Genomic DNA, 13,244 nt, shown 5'->3' on the forward strand with positions numbered 1-13,244 from the left:
CGAGTAGGTCAGCAGCTCGGCGGCATCGCGCAGCCCCGCGGCCTCCGCGAGCTCGACGACGCGCGCCAGGGACGGCGCCTCGGCGTGGCGCGCGGGCGCGAGGTGCCCGCCGTAGCTCGACCGGATCGCCGCGCCGCAGACTAGGGCTAAAAGTGCGCCGAAGCAAAAGGTCAGGCGCCACTGGATCTCGATGGCGTCCATGCCGAAGCCCACGAGGAGCAGCGTCCCCACGGCGTAGATTAATAACGACCCGCCGGAGATGCCGCAGGACACGAGGCCGACCTTGGCCGGGTCCGCGGACCGGCGGTGCTCGAGGGACGCGCCGAGCGTGTAGAGCCCCCCCGCGCCGAAGCCCGAGAGGAAGCGCGTCGCCAGCAGCCCCCAGCCCCCGAAGGTGGCGAACATGCCGAAGCCGCCCTTCTCCACGGCCGCCTCGAGCAGCGCGCCCGGGAACGCCGCCGAGAGTACGCCGCCGACGACGCAGCAGCCGCACGCGGCGAGCGCCAAACCCGCGGGGTCCCGGCGCTCCGTCTCCATGCCAAACATTAAAAGCCCGACGACGGCGCCTACTAAATTCACGGACTCGATGGCGCCGCCGCAGATGGCGCCGACCTTGCCCCACTTGGCGGACCAGAGGGGCAGCACTGTGGCGAAGACCGTGGAGACGTACCCGAACACGAGCACGCTCATCGCGCCGGGCAGCATGGCGGACAGGCCCTCGTCGCCGCGCCGGCCGCCGAGGAGCGGCGCGCCGTCGGCCGGCCCGATCATCATGCGACTCATGTCGACTCGTGGTCGACGGGCTGCCCCACCGATGAGGAACTGCAAATTTCGGGGCATGGAAGATTCTTGAGGCCATCGGGGCAGCCCCGGAAGAAGTCCACCTCCACCGATGTCGGGCGTCGCCGAGGTGCTGGCCCAGGAGGCGAACCGGCGCGCCGAGGAGGACTTCGCGGACCGGGAGCAGCGCAAGCGAAAGAACTACGAGTACCAGCTCCAGCAGAAGCATGCCGCCAAGGCCAAGGCCGCGCAGGCCCGGGGCGAGCGCCACATCGAGATGCGCATCTCCGGCGGCGTCCAGCGCGTCGACGAGGACGCGTGGAAGGAGTTCTACGACCACGCGGCCGTGAAGCCCATCATGGAGACGCTGACGCGCCTCGTGCGCGAGAAGCTCTTCAAGATGCGCGACGACACCACCGCCCAAATCGAGCGCATGTGCGGCGCGCAGATGCGGCGCGCGGGCCCGGGCGGGACGCAACATAGTCGACGCGACTTCACTCTGCTATGCGATCGAGACGTTTTTTGCCGGACGGGGCGTTCCACTGGTCGATGTCCCACGCAGGCGCGGGCATGGCGCAGCCCGAGGGCATGTTCGAGGAAATCTTCGAGAAGAACATGATGGCCCACGTCGAGCTCTACCAGGGGCGCCAGGGCGTGCTCCAGGCCGAGATCGACGCGATGCGGGCCCGCGAGACGCACGCCGCCGTCGACGACGAGCTCAAGGCGTGCCTCGCGCACTACGCCGCCGAGTACCACGAGGGCGAGGAGGTGCGCGTGCGCGAAGGCGCCTTCACGGACCTCGGCGCGCTGCTCCACCCGCTCATGAAGACCGTGCTCAAGCACCCCGCGGTCCGCGCGCAGGACTACTTCGACGACGACTGGGGCGAGGACGAGGAGCTGAAGGAGGCCCACCACCAGACCATGGTCGAGTCCTTCCACCACTGCCTGCTGGACGAGATGCTCCAGATCTTCTCGCGGCCCAACGAGGCCGGCGAGGAGCGGCGCAGGAAGAAGGCGCCGCCGAAGCCCAAGGAGCGGAAGCTCGACGACGAGACGCGGCGCCGCGTCGACGCGATGATCCACCACCACGCGCCGTCCATCCGGAAGCTGCTCGACGACTACTTCGGGATCCTCTACAAGTCGACGCGCCAGCAGTTCCTCCGGCAGAAGAACAACGGCGACCCCTTCGCGTCGACGAAGGACCCGTCGAAGGCGCGGCGCGTGCGGAACATGCTCTTCCGGAAGACGCTGGACCCGACGCGCTACTTCGACTCGCGCTGGGGCGCCATCGACGACGAGGCGGCCGAGCGGCTCATCACCGCGGCGGCCGCGAAGCCCGAGTACGAGCGGCTCCGCGACGACCTGGTCGTCGCGGTGTTGGACTGCGACAAGAAGGGCGAGCCCGACGCGAAGATGGTGCTGCGGCTCCTCTTCCACCTCGCGTCCCACGACCGGAGCATCATCGAGATGTCCTGGTTCGAGGACCAGAGCGGCCACCCGTGGCCGCGGCCGCCGGGCGAGGCCCAGGCCGCCGCGCGCCTCGACGTCGCGACGCGCACGATGCGCGAGGTCGCGCTGCGCGTCGCGCGCGAGCTCGGCTACGCCGAGGCCGGCGACGGCGACAAGCTGTGTGGAAATCAACCAGTGAGCTGGGACGTCGGGGCCAAACTTGAGAATTCTCTAGCTCGGTCAAATCGAAGTCGATTCGGCTGATTTTTGGACGAATCGATGGCTCTCGTCGAGTTCTCGAAGCACAGCGAAAGTGCTTGTGTCAAAACATTCGCATACGCGCACATTGAAGTCGGGTTGAAGATTTGATTTCCACACAGGCGACAAGTTCAAGTTCGGCGAGGCCATCGCGCCCGCGGACGACGCGCCCGCACCGCCGGCGGCGCCGACGACGCAGGACCTCAAGCTCAAGGACGCCATCGAGCGGTCCGAGTTCTCGACGCCCGTCTCCGACGAGCCGCCGTCCGTGTGGGCCTCCGACGACACCGCGCCGGCGAGGGCGCCCGCGAAGGCGCGCGCGGCCGCGGGGGAGGCCGCGCCGGCGCCGCCGGGCGGCGTGTCGCAGGCGGCGACGGACGCGCACCACAAGTCGCTGTCCGTGCCCCGCCGCGTCGACCCGGCGGCGCCGGCGTCCTTCGCTGTGCCGAAACCAACCACTGGTTTGGGTGGTCCTGACCAAACTTGAGAATTCTCTAGCTCGATCAAATCAAAGTCGATTCGGCTGATTTTTGGACGGATCGATCGCTCTCGTCGAGTTCTCGATACCCAGCCGAAGAACTTGTGTCAAAACATTCGAATACGCTCACATTGAAGTCGGGTTGAAGATTTGGTTTCGGCACAGGTCCTTCGCGCCCGCGAGGCTCTCGTCGCCGCGGCCCGCGGCGAAGCCGCCGCCGCCGCCGCCGCCGCCCAAGGAGGAGAAGAAGAAGAGGCTCGCGCCGAGGCCCGTGGCCCGGGAGCCGCCGGCGCCCGTGCCCGTGCCCGTGCGCGTCGACGCCGGCCCCCGGCCCCCGAGGCCGCCGCCGTGCGCCGAGGCCGTCCCCGCCGTCACCACGTACGCCTGGGACCAGAGCGGCAAGTTCGTGCGCGTCTACGTCGACCTCGACGGCGTCGACGACGTGACCGTCGTCTCCGCGTCCTTCACGAGCGCGGGCTGCGCCGTCCGCGTCGCCGATGCAAACAACGCCGAGCGCGCGTTCGAGCTCAAGTTCTCCCGCCTCTTCCGCGTCGTGGACCCGAGCCTCTGCCGCGTCGTCGTCAAGGACCGGGGCCGCTTCGTCGTCAAGCTCCGGAAAGGCGACGCGTCCGTCGAGTGGGGCGCGCTCGTCGAGGACGGCGCCGCGGACGACGAGCCGCTCATCGAGAACCTCGACGAGCCGCCCGCGGACCCCGTCAAGGAGAGCATGGACGAGCAGAACGCGCGCCTCGCCGACGTCCGGAGGAAGCGCAACGCGGCGCTCGGCGACGCCGCGGCGGCGGCGGGCGCCGAGCTCACGGAGCTCGTCCGGTCCAAGGCGCCGCTCGCCGCCGTGCGCCAGTGCCTCGAGAACGCGAAGCGCGCGGGCGCGGACCTCGCGCGCTACCGGGGCCGCAACGAGTACACGCTCCTCCACCTCGCGGCCGACGAGCGCCGCGCGGACGTCGCGCGGCTATTGTTGGAGCTCGTCGCGGCCGACGTCGACGCGCGCGACATGCGCGGCCCTGTGCCGAATTCAACCACTGGTTTGGGTGGTCCTGACCAAACTTGAGAATTCTCTAGCTCGGTCAAATCGAAGTCGATTCGGCTGATTTTTGGACGAATCGATTGCTCTCATCGAGTTCTCGAAGCGAAGCCAAAGAAGTTGCGTTAACACATTCGCGTACGCTCACATTGAAGTCGAGTTGAAGATTTGAATTCGGCACAGGCGCGGCCACACGCCGCTGCATCTCGCCGCCGCCGTCGCCGCGGACGACGTCGTCAGCCTGCTCCTCGAGCACGGCGCCGACGGCGAGCTGACCGACGACGCGGGCCGCGCGCCGCTCCACCTCGCGTGCATGCTCGAGAACGGCGCGGGCGGCGCCGTCGTCGACGCGCTCTTGGACTTTGGCGTCGACGCGGTCCAGGAGACGCCCGAGGGCCACCTGCCCATCGACCTCGCGAACCACTTCGAGAACCTCGGCCGCATCGAGGCCGCGCTCCTCCACCACTCGCCGCCGGGCTGGGACCAGCGCCGCGCGAAGCCCGGCGAGGTCGCCGCGGACGACCCCTACGCGCCCCAGGACTAAGGGCGCGAAACGCGCCCGACGGGCGCCTCAGGCGCCGTCGTCGTCGCGGGCCCGCTTGCGCGTCGGCGCGTCGGCGAGGCGCGGCGCGTCGGCGAGGAGCGCCGCGAAGGCCTCGTCCGCGCGCGCGGCGTCGCCCGCGATTCGCGCGACGCGCGCGAGCACGAGCGGATCCGCGGCCAGAGCCGCGAGGCCGTCGTGCGCGTCGAGGACGGCCAACAAATCCCGCGCGAAGGTCGCGGCGATGTCCGCGTAGGCCGGGCCCCGGCGGCAGGCGACGACGACGTCGAGGAGCGCGCCGTGGACGCGGAAGCCGTGCGTCGGGGGCAGCCGGGAGAACAACTCGCGCGCGTCGTCGGCCGTCTCCGCGGCGGCCTGGAGCCGCCCGAGCTTGAGGTCCGCGTAGGCGCCGTCGAGGCACGCCAGCGCCTCCTCGGGCAGGGTCCGGGGCCGCTTCTCGCCCTCCGCGGCCGCCGGCGGCGCGCGGATCAACGCGTCGAGCCGCGCGTCGTCGTCGCGCGGCGCCGCGGCGAAGAAGTAGGCCTCCTCGAGCCGCGCGCGCCGCTTCGCGCTCGGCTCGCAGGCGACGGGGCCGTAGTTGAGCGTCACCGCGTCGCCCGGCGCCAGGGTCCGCGACGCCCGGACGACGACCTCGGGCGACCGGCCCGGCGCGAGCCGGACGCTCAGGTACGCCGACGCGTCGTCGGCGTGGTTGAACGCCGCCGCGTGCTCGCCCAGCACGGTGCCCACGAGCTCGCCGCCGAGGCCGCCCTCGCCGTCGAGGCGAGCATCGCCGCGGAAGCACGTGTCGTGCACGACGACGCCGTGCGCCTGCGTGGAACCCAAATCTTCAACCCGACGTCGATGTGGGCGTAGAGTTTTGACGCGAGCTCTTCGGCTGGGCTTCGAGAGCTCGACGAGAGCGATCGATTCGTCCAAGAATCAGCCGAATCGACGTCGATGTGACCGAGCGAGAGAATTCTGAAGTTTGGTCAGGACCACCCAAACCAGCGGTCGGTTTCCACGCGGCCGCGCGCGTTCACCGCGGCGACGCAGATGGCCCGCCGGCACGCGGCCGCGTCCCGGCCCGTGACGGGCGCGAGGTGCAGCGACACCGTGTCGAACATGGCCAGCGTCTCCGGCGCGAAGTCGGCCTCGTGGTCCATTAATCGGTCGACGTCGACGCGCCTCGATGCGGCGGCGACGGCCGACACGCCCACGGACGCGCTCGCGGTGCCGAGCTTCGTCACGGCGTCGAGCCAGCGGCCCAGGGGCGCCGACTTGGCCGCGCGGGCGGCGCAGGCCTCGCAGACCACCGTCGGCGCGTCGCCGGGCGCGCACGCGACGCAGCCGCAGAGGGCGCAGCGCAGCCGCTGGACGCGGGCCTCGACGGCGAAGACGACCTTGTCCTCGACGAGGAGCGTCGCGCCGCGGGCGACGGGCGCCGTGCAGACGACGTGCCGGCCCTCGGGGCCCGGCGACGTGACGATTTCGCAGGAGGTGAAGCCCATCGAAGCCATCGCCTCGCGATAACGTTCACCGTCGGCCCAAACCGGGACGTTGCTGCCCATGCTGCCCTTGCTCTCCGTAAACGATATGGAGAGCCGTGCGGAACGATGGAAATCCTTCGCGCCGTGAGCGCATAGAAAGAGATGCGCTGGCTGGCCTTTTTTGTCTGCCTCCGCGCGGCCGGCGGCCAGAGTCCGCAGCCGACGGGCGTGCCGACGTCGCCGCCGTCGTCCATGCCGACGTCCCCGCCCTCGGCGCCGCCCACCGCCGTGCCGACGTCCGTGCCCACGGCGCCGCCCTCGGGCTGCCCGACGACGTCGAGCGGGCCGACGGCCGTGCCGACGGCCGTCCCGACGGCCCGCCCGACGGCCGTGCCCACGCGGAGCCCCACTCTGAGCCTCGCGCCGACGTCCGCGCCGACGTCCGCGCCGACGGCCGCGCCCAGCGACGCGCCGTCGCGGCCGCCGACGGCGACCCCGGCGCCCTCGGGCGCGCCCACGGCCGCGCCCACGTCCGCGCCGACGTCGCGGCCCACGGGCGCCCCCACCTACGCGCCGACGTCTCGCCCGACGTACGCGCCGACCCGGGCGCCCTCGGGCGCGCCCACGGCCGCGCCCACGTCCGTGCCGACGGCGCGGCCCTCCGCCGCCCCGACGCCGGCGCCCTCGACGGCCGCGCCCTCCGGCGCCTGCGCCGACTGCGCGGCCCTCGCGTGGACCGTCGGCGTGCGCTCGGCGCTCGTCTTCGAGGGGCTCGGCGGCCGGGCGGACCTCGAGGCGTACGGCCCGGGCGTCGAGGCCGTCCTCGAGAACTGCACGGGCCTCGACGTGGCGGCCGTCGCGGCGCTCGCCGCGACGTCCGCGCGGCGCCTCGACGCCGCGAACCGGACGGCCCTGTCCTACGACGCGACGCTCCGCTTCTTCGACCCCCGCGCGCGCGGCGTGCCGGCGAACGCGTCCGCCGACGCCAGGGCAGGAAAAGGGTGATTCAACGTCGCTTCAACGTGAGTGTTCCGCGCGCGCGCGTTTCGGAAACAGCGCCCACGCTTCGAGAGCGCTCCGAGAGATGATCGCTCGTCCCAAAATCAGCCGAAACGAGTGGAAAACGACCGAGATCGGAGCCTTTGAAGTTGGGAATTTCGCACCCTTTTGCCGCCCAGGCCGACGCGCGCGCGACCTTCGTCGCGCGGCTCGGCGCCGCCGTCGGCGACGGCCGCCTCGCCGCGGCCGTCGCGGCCGTCGCGCGCGGCGACGCGCGGTGGCGGAACCTCACATTGGACGGCGCCGCGACGGCCGCGGCGGTTTCGGCGACCGTCGCGGGGCCCGCGGCGGCCGCGGCCGACGACGACGGCGGCGGCGCGCCGGAGACCGTCGTCGACGCCGCCGCGGCGCTCCTGCCGGCGTCGCTCCTCGCGCGCGCGGCGCTCGCCGCCGGCGCCGCCGCGTGCGCCGCCGCCGGCGCCGCCGCGTGCGCCCGCGCGCGCGCGCGGCGGCGGCGGCGCCTCGAGCTCGGCGCGGGCCAGGGCTACCGCGTCGAGCCCGCGGCGCCCATCCGGCCCTACCAGGACGTCCAGTTCTGCTGGGAGTAACATGCCCGTTGTTAGGATCCTCGGCTACCCGTCGCGCAGCTGGCGGAGACCCTGGCGCGCCGCGAGGCCGTTGTCGCCGGCGAGGAAGCCCGGGTCGAGCTTCGCCCGCTCCACCTCGGCGACGATGGCCTCGCGGTGCGCCGGGGCATCCGCGAGCTGCGCGAGGCACGTCCGCGCGTCCCGGCGCGCCGCGTCCGAGCCGGACTTGGCGACGGCGACGAGGCCCGGGAGGCCGCCGGCCTCGAGCGTGGCCTGCTTCGCCCTGGCCGACGCGTTGAGCATGATCGACGAGAAAATCGCCGCGACGGCGTGCTGCTTCGCGAGCGCGACGCCCTGCTCGCCGTCGGGGAGCGCGAGGACGCCGATCACCGCGGGCAGCGCCGCGACGATGGACTTCTTCAGCGCGAGCTGGCCGAGGCCCCGCGCGAGTTCGCCGCGCGTCTCCGCCGACGGCGCGACCTTGGCGTCCGGCGGCGTCGCGAGCGCCTTGGCGTGCGCGGCGACGAACGCCTTGTCGTCGAGGCGCGCGCGGCTCCTCTCCACGGACGCGACCTTGCGCAGGGCCACCGCGGCGTGCGATTGCGCGCACAGCGACGACTTCGACAGGTCCAGGAGCTGGAGCAGGGGCGCGACGCCGCCGGCGTCGACGATCTGCTCCACGTTCTGATCCGATTCGGCGAAGTCGGCGACGATGCGCGCGGCCTTTTGCTTGTCCTCGTCGCCGCCGGACTTGACCGCCTCGACCAGCGGCGCCACGGCCAGCGACTTGCTCGTCGACGCGCTCCCGCCCATCGTTAGGGGCTACACTGCTAGCGACAAAAGAGCGCCGTGCAGGATTGACGACGCCGCTGGCGTAACCTGCGCCTAGCGCGGCAAATTCGTGCTCCGGCGGCGGCACTGAACTGCAGAATGAAGTGCCAGGAGATGACAATGTTCGGCCGCGGTTGATTAATCGTTTGCTCCTTGACGGCAACATTCACCAACTTGGAGAAGCCATTACGATGGAGGCGCCGGCGCCCATCCCAGCGTACGCCGTCCTTCTGTGATGGCCGAGTGGCACGCGCGGCCGAGCGCCGGCCCGCGCACGCCGCCGGGCAGCCCGACGCGCAAGGGCGTCGTGACCATCGGCGGCAAAGAGTTCGCCCTCAAGAAGCACACGCCCCGCGACTCCGGCGGCGGCGTCAAGAACAAGCGCGTCGTCTTCGCCGACGCCCTCGGGCGCCGGCTGGCGTCGGAGCGCGCCTTCGCCCGGGACGAGCCGCTCCGCGGCGACTTCGAGCCGCCGCCGCGCGCGCCGCCCGTCTGGGACTACCTCTCTCCCGAGACGCGGCGGCTCATCACGGAGGCCGCGGCGGCGTCGCGCGAGGCCTTCGCCGAGGCCGACGCGAAGCGCGCCGCCGCCGGCGAGGGCGACGCGGCCGAGGACGAGGGCTATGCGGCCGAGGACGGGTAAAAATTAGCACAACGTCACGCGACGTCCGCCCCGTCGAGGTCGAGGTCGAGGTCGAGGTCGCCCGGGTGGAGCTCGCCGTCGTCGTCGTCGTCGTCGGGCGACAGGATCGCGTAGGTCGCCGGCCGGGCCCGGGGCGTCGTCGCGCGGACGCGCGCCTTCGCGGCCGACAGGAGGCTCGGCGCGTCGCGACGGTCGTCGTCGCCGGGCGGCGCCGGCGGCGGCGGCCGCGTCTCCGCGACGACGCAGTAGAGAAAGGCCAACGTCGCCAACGCGAGGACCGCGGCGCCGGAGCAGGCCGCGTGGAGCGCGTAGCTCTCGGAGACGGCGCCCACGGCGAAGGAGCCGAAGATGATGCCCGTGTCCGAGACGACGCGGAACATGGCGAGGAACGGGCCCCGGAGGTCCTCGGGCGCCAGGTCGGTGGACATTGTCATCACGAGGCCGCTCGACGCTCCGTTCGCCGCGCCGAGGAGCGCCGCGGCGCCGTAGAGGCCCGCGACGCGCCGCGGCGCCTTCTTGTCGCCGCCGCCGAGCACGCGGAGCCCGTCGTCGAAGAGGACGCTGGCGAGCGCCGCGAAGCCGAGGCCGAAGCCCGCGCACGACGCCGCGCCCGCGGCCCGCCGGCCGCAGCCGTCCATGAGCGGGCCCGCGGCCGCCGCGCCGACGAGCGCGTCGAGGCCGTAGGACACGGCGACGACCGCCGCGACCGCCGTCGGCCCGCAGCCGAGCTCGAGCGCCGCGAGCGGCACCTGGGCAGGAAAAGGGTGATTCAAGTTCTCTTCAACGTGAGTGTTCCGCGCGCGCGCGTTCCGGAAAAAGCATCCATGCTTCGAGACCGTTCCGAGAGATGATCGCTCGTCCAAAAATCAGCCGAAACGAGTGGAAACCGGCCGAGAAAGGAGCCTTTGAAGTTGGGAATTTCGCTCTCTTTTCCTGCCCTGAGCGGCACCGCGAGGTCCCGCGCGGTCCGCAGCACGAAGAGCAGGAGGCCCCAGAGCGCCGTCGTCGCCAGCGGCCAGCAGTGGCGCGCGACGACCTCGCCGTAGCCGGCGCCGCCGCCCCGCGGCGCCGCGGCCGCCGTCGCCGGCATCCTCGCCCGGGCCGCGGCGCCGCCGAGCGCCGCGAGGACCGGCGCGGCCGCGAGCCCCGCGCGCGGCCCGCAGCCCGCGGCGACGCCGCCGCCGACGAGGGGGCCGAGCACGGAGGCCACGCGCGCCCAGGTGCCGAGCAGCGCCATGGCGCGGCCCCGCGTCGCGTCGGCGACGGCGACGCGGACCCAGGACTGCCGCCCCAGCTGCTGCAGCGACAGCGCCGCGCCGAACGCGAACTCGGCGGCGGCCAGCGCGGCGCCGCCCGGCGCGCCGGCGATGGCGAGCGTCGCGGCGGCCATGGCGCCGGCGCCGAGGAGCAGCGTGCCCCGGTCGCCGAGCGCGGCGATCGCGCGCGCGCTGCCGAAGTTGCACGCGACCTTGCCGACGCCCTGGGCCGAGAGCGCGACGCCGATCGCCCGGTCGTCGAGGCCGAGCGTGCGGCGGGCGAGGAGCGGCACGAGGGGGACGGTGATGGCCTTGGCCATGCTGAAGAGCGTGCTCGGCAGGTACAGCGGTAAGGCGAGGGCCGCGAGCGTGCCGATGCGCGGCGTCGGCGCGCGCGCGACGTCGGACGGCTCGTCCGCGTCCTCGTGCAGCGGCGACAGCGCCGCCAGCTCGACCTCGCGCATCGCTGCGTCACCTTGTGAGATGCTGCATGCCCATCGCACTGCGTCGTCTACAGCTTCAATTTGCAGTGCAAGGTGCTGTGGCCAACTTACGTCGGCGCGGACGGGACGTGGCCGCCCGGGAGGCAGACGCGGGCGATCATGCGGGGCTCGTCGTTGAAGGCGTCGCCCGGCGCGGCCGTGTGGAGCGCGGCGTAGTTGTCCGTGACGACGACGTCGCCCACGGCCCACCGGTGCCGGTAGACGCGGTCCGGCGCGGCCGCGGCGCCGACGACGCGCGCGAGCAGGTCCTGGGCGTCGCCGAAGGCGAGCCCCGATATGCCGAGCTGCTGCTTGACGTCGAGGTGCAGCGCGGGGACGCCCGTGCGCGGGTGCGCGGCGACGAGCGGCGACGCGTGGACCTCGCAGAGGCCGAGCCGCGCGCAGCCCTCCAGCAGGTCCGCCGCGTGCGCCGCGGCCTCGGCCGAGCCGCGCTTCGCGAAGCCGTCGGGCCGGAGGAAGCCGTCGCGCTTGCCCGCGACGTCGAAGGGCGCGAGGACCGCGTCGCGCGTCGCCGCGTTCGACGCGTAGACGACGTCGAGCCCCGCGAGCGCCGCCGCGGCGCCGCCGCGGAGCCGCGCGTCCGCGAAGTGCGTCTCGCCGTCGGCGCCCGCGGGCACCAAATCCGCGTGGAACGCCGTCGCGCGGACGGGCAGCCCGCCCGGCCGGCTCGCCTCGTCGCTGTGCCACGCGAAGGCCTCCATGCCGTAGACCTTTCCGGCGACGCAGGGCTCGCCGTCGTCGTCGAGCGCGCCCGCGGCGGCCGTCGATTCGCCGGCGACGGCGCGGTTCGCGAGGAGGTTCACCTGGGGCAGGCCCCGGCGCCAGAGGCGGCACATGCCCCGGTGGTAGGCCTGGGGGGGCGCGTCCGCGTCGTGCTCGAAGAGCGCGTGGAGCGCGACGAGCTGCGCCGCGTCGAGCGCGGGCGACCCCGCGCCCTTGAAGACGAGGACCGCGTGGTCGTCGAGCGCGCGCCGCAGGAACGCGCCGAGCGCCGCCGGCGGCGCCGGGAGCCACGCGCCGAGGTCGAGGTCCAGGGCCGCGCCGAAGCCGACGCCCGGCAGGGGCGCCACGGCGACGGCCGCCGCGTCGAAGCGCGCGTCGGCGGCTACCGGCGCGGCCGGCGCGGGGCCGTAGGATATCGCGGCCCGCTGGTGCGAGAAGGCCCGGGGCCACCGCTTCGTCCGCCCCTTGTGCGTCACGCTCGCGTAGTCGTCGTCGAGCGTCGAGTTCGTCGGGTGCCACTTGAACTTGACCGCGTGGAGGTAGCCCCCGGCCTCGTACACCAGAAAGTCGGGCTGCGCCCAGTCGAGCGCGCGGAGCTCGCGCCACTCGTCCGCGACGACGTCGTAGGCGGCGACGCGCGGCGTCGCGGCCTTGCCGTCCTTGCCCGACACGACCACAACGTCGTCGCCGACGGCGACGGTCGACAGGCCCACGTGGCTCGCGGGCCAGGGCATCGGCGCCGCGGGCGCCCAGGGCCCGCCGCCGGCCGCGGGCGTCCGGTAGACCGCGGTCCGCGCGACCTCGGGCGACGACTGGCACTCTTTGTTGTTGTCGACGAGGTCGTTGACCGCCGGCGGGTGGCCGTGCTGGCCGCCGACGCGGTACGCGAGGCCCCGGACGACGGCGGTCCCGCACGAGTCCGCGCCGCCGTCGGGCAGCGGGGCCGCGCGGTGCCAGCCGCTCCGCGCGGGCCGGCCGCTCGGGTTGAGCGGGAGCACGAAGTGGTCGCCCCGCGGGTCCCGCCGGTTCGGCCCCGCGCCGCCGGCGACGTGCAGCGCGCCGCCGGCGACCCACGCGGACGGCGCGTAGCGCACCTCCGGCAGGTCCGGCAGGCGGACCCAGACCGCCTTCTTCTGTTTCCGGCCGACGAAGCGCAGCGCCCAGGACTCCGCCGTGCCGAGCGTGCAGCCCGGGCCCAGCTGGCCCGACGCGAGGTAGAGCCACGACCCGTCCTCGCTCAGCGCGGCGCCGTGGTGCGTCTTCGCCGCGCTCGCGGGGAGCCGCGCGACGGTGGTCCAGGCGCCGGAGGACGCGTTGAGCATCTGGACGCGGTCCGTGACGCGGTTGAAGTCGCAGAGGAAGCCGCCGACGACGTAGACCGCGTCGCCCCGGGCGGCCTTGGAGCTCTCGCAGAACTCGAAGGGCCGCGCCGCGTCGCCCGGGGGCGGCGCGGGCACGGCCTCCCAGGGCCCGAGCGACGCGATGCGCCGCCGCGGCGCCGCGCCGTCGACCTCCGCGAAGCGGTGCGCCGCGCCGGCCCGGCCGCTTGGGTCCAGCGCCGTCGGCCGCCCGAAGCGCGACGTCGACTGCGCGCGCGGCGCCGCGGCGGCCGTCGCCGCCGGGTTCGGCGGCGCCGCTGCGGCCGGCGCCGTCGGCGCCGT

At 73.6% G+C, this 13,244-nt stretch overlaps 2 protein-coding genes across 2 annotated transcripts; one reads left to right on the forward strand and one right to left on the reverse strand.

Moving 5' to 3' along the window:
* Nucleotides 1–892: 892 nt before the first annotated feature.
* AURANDRAFT_71600 (hypothetical protein) lies at nucleotides 893–4,037 on the forward strand (the record flags this gene model as incomplete). The annotated part of the gene is made up of 4 exons (XM_009038393.1): nucleotides 893–1,262; nucleotides 1,343–2,410; nucleotides 2,610–2,883; nucleotides 3,131–4,037. The coding sequence occupies 4 exons, from the start codon at nucleotides 893–895 to the stop codon at nucleotides 4,035–4,037; spliced, it is 2,619 nt and encodes an 872-aa protein (XP_009036641.1).
* Nucleotides 4,038–4,244: 207 nt separating this feature from the next.
* AURANDRAFT_71601 (hypothetical protein) lies at nucleotides 4,245–8,440 on the reverse strand (the record flags this gene model as incomplete). Its single annotated transcript, XM_009038418.1, has 5 exons — nucleotides 4,245–5,382; nucleotides 5,595–6,074; nucleotides 6,266–6,607; nucleotides 6,644–6,830; nucleotides 7,677–8,440. Coding segments are annotated over 5 exons (2,909 nt in total), but the record flags the coding sequence as incomplete, so codon positions are not given.
* Between the last annotated feature and the right edge of the window lie 4,804 nt (nucleotides 8,441–13,244).

This window comes from Aureococcus anophagefferens (genome assembly GCF_000186865.1).
Source record: "Aureococcus anophagefferens unplaced genomic scaffold AURANscaffold_8, whole genome shotgun sequence".
Taxonomy (NCBI): Eukaryota; class Pelagophyceae; order Pelagomonadales; family Pelagomonadaceae; genus Aureococcus; species Aureococcus anophagefferens.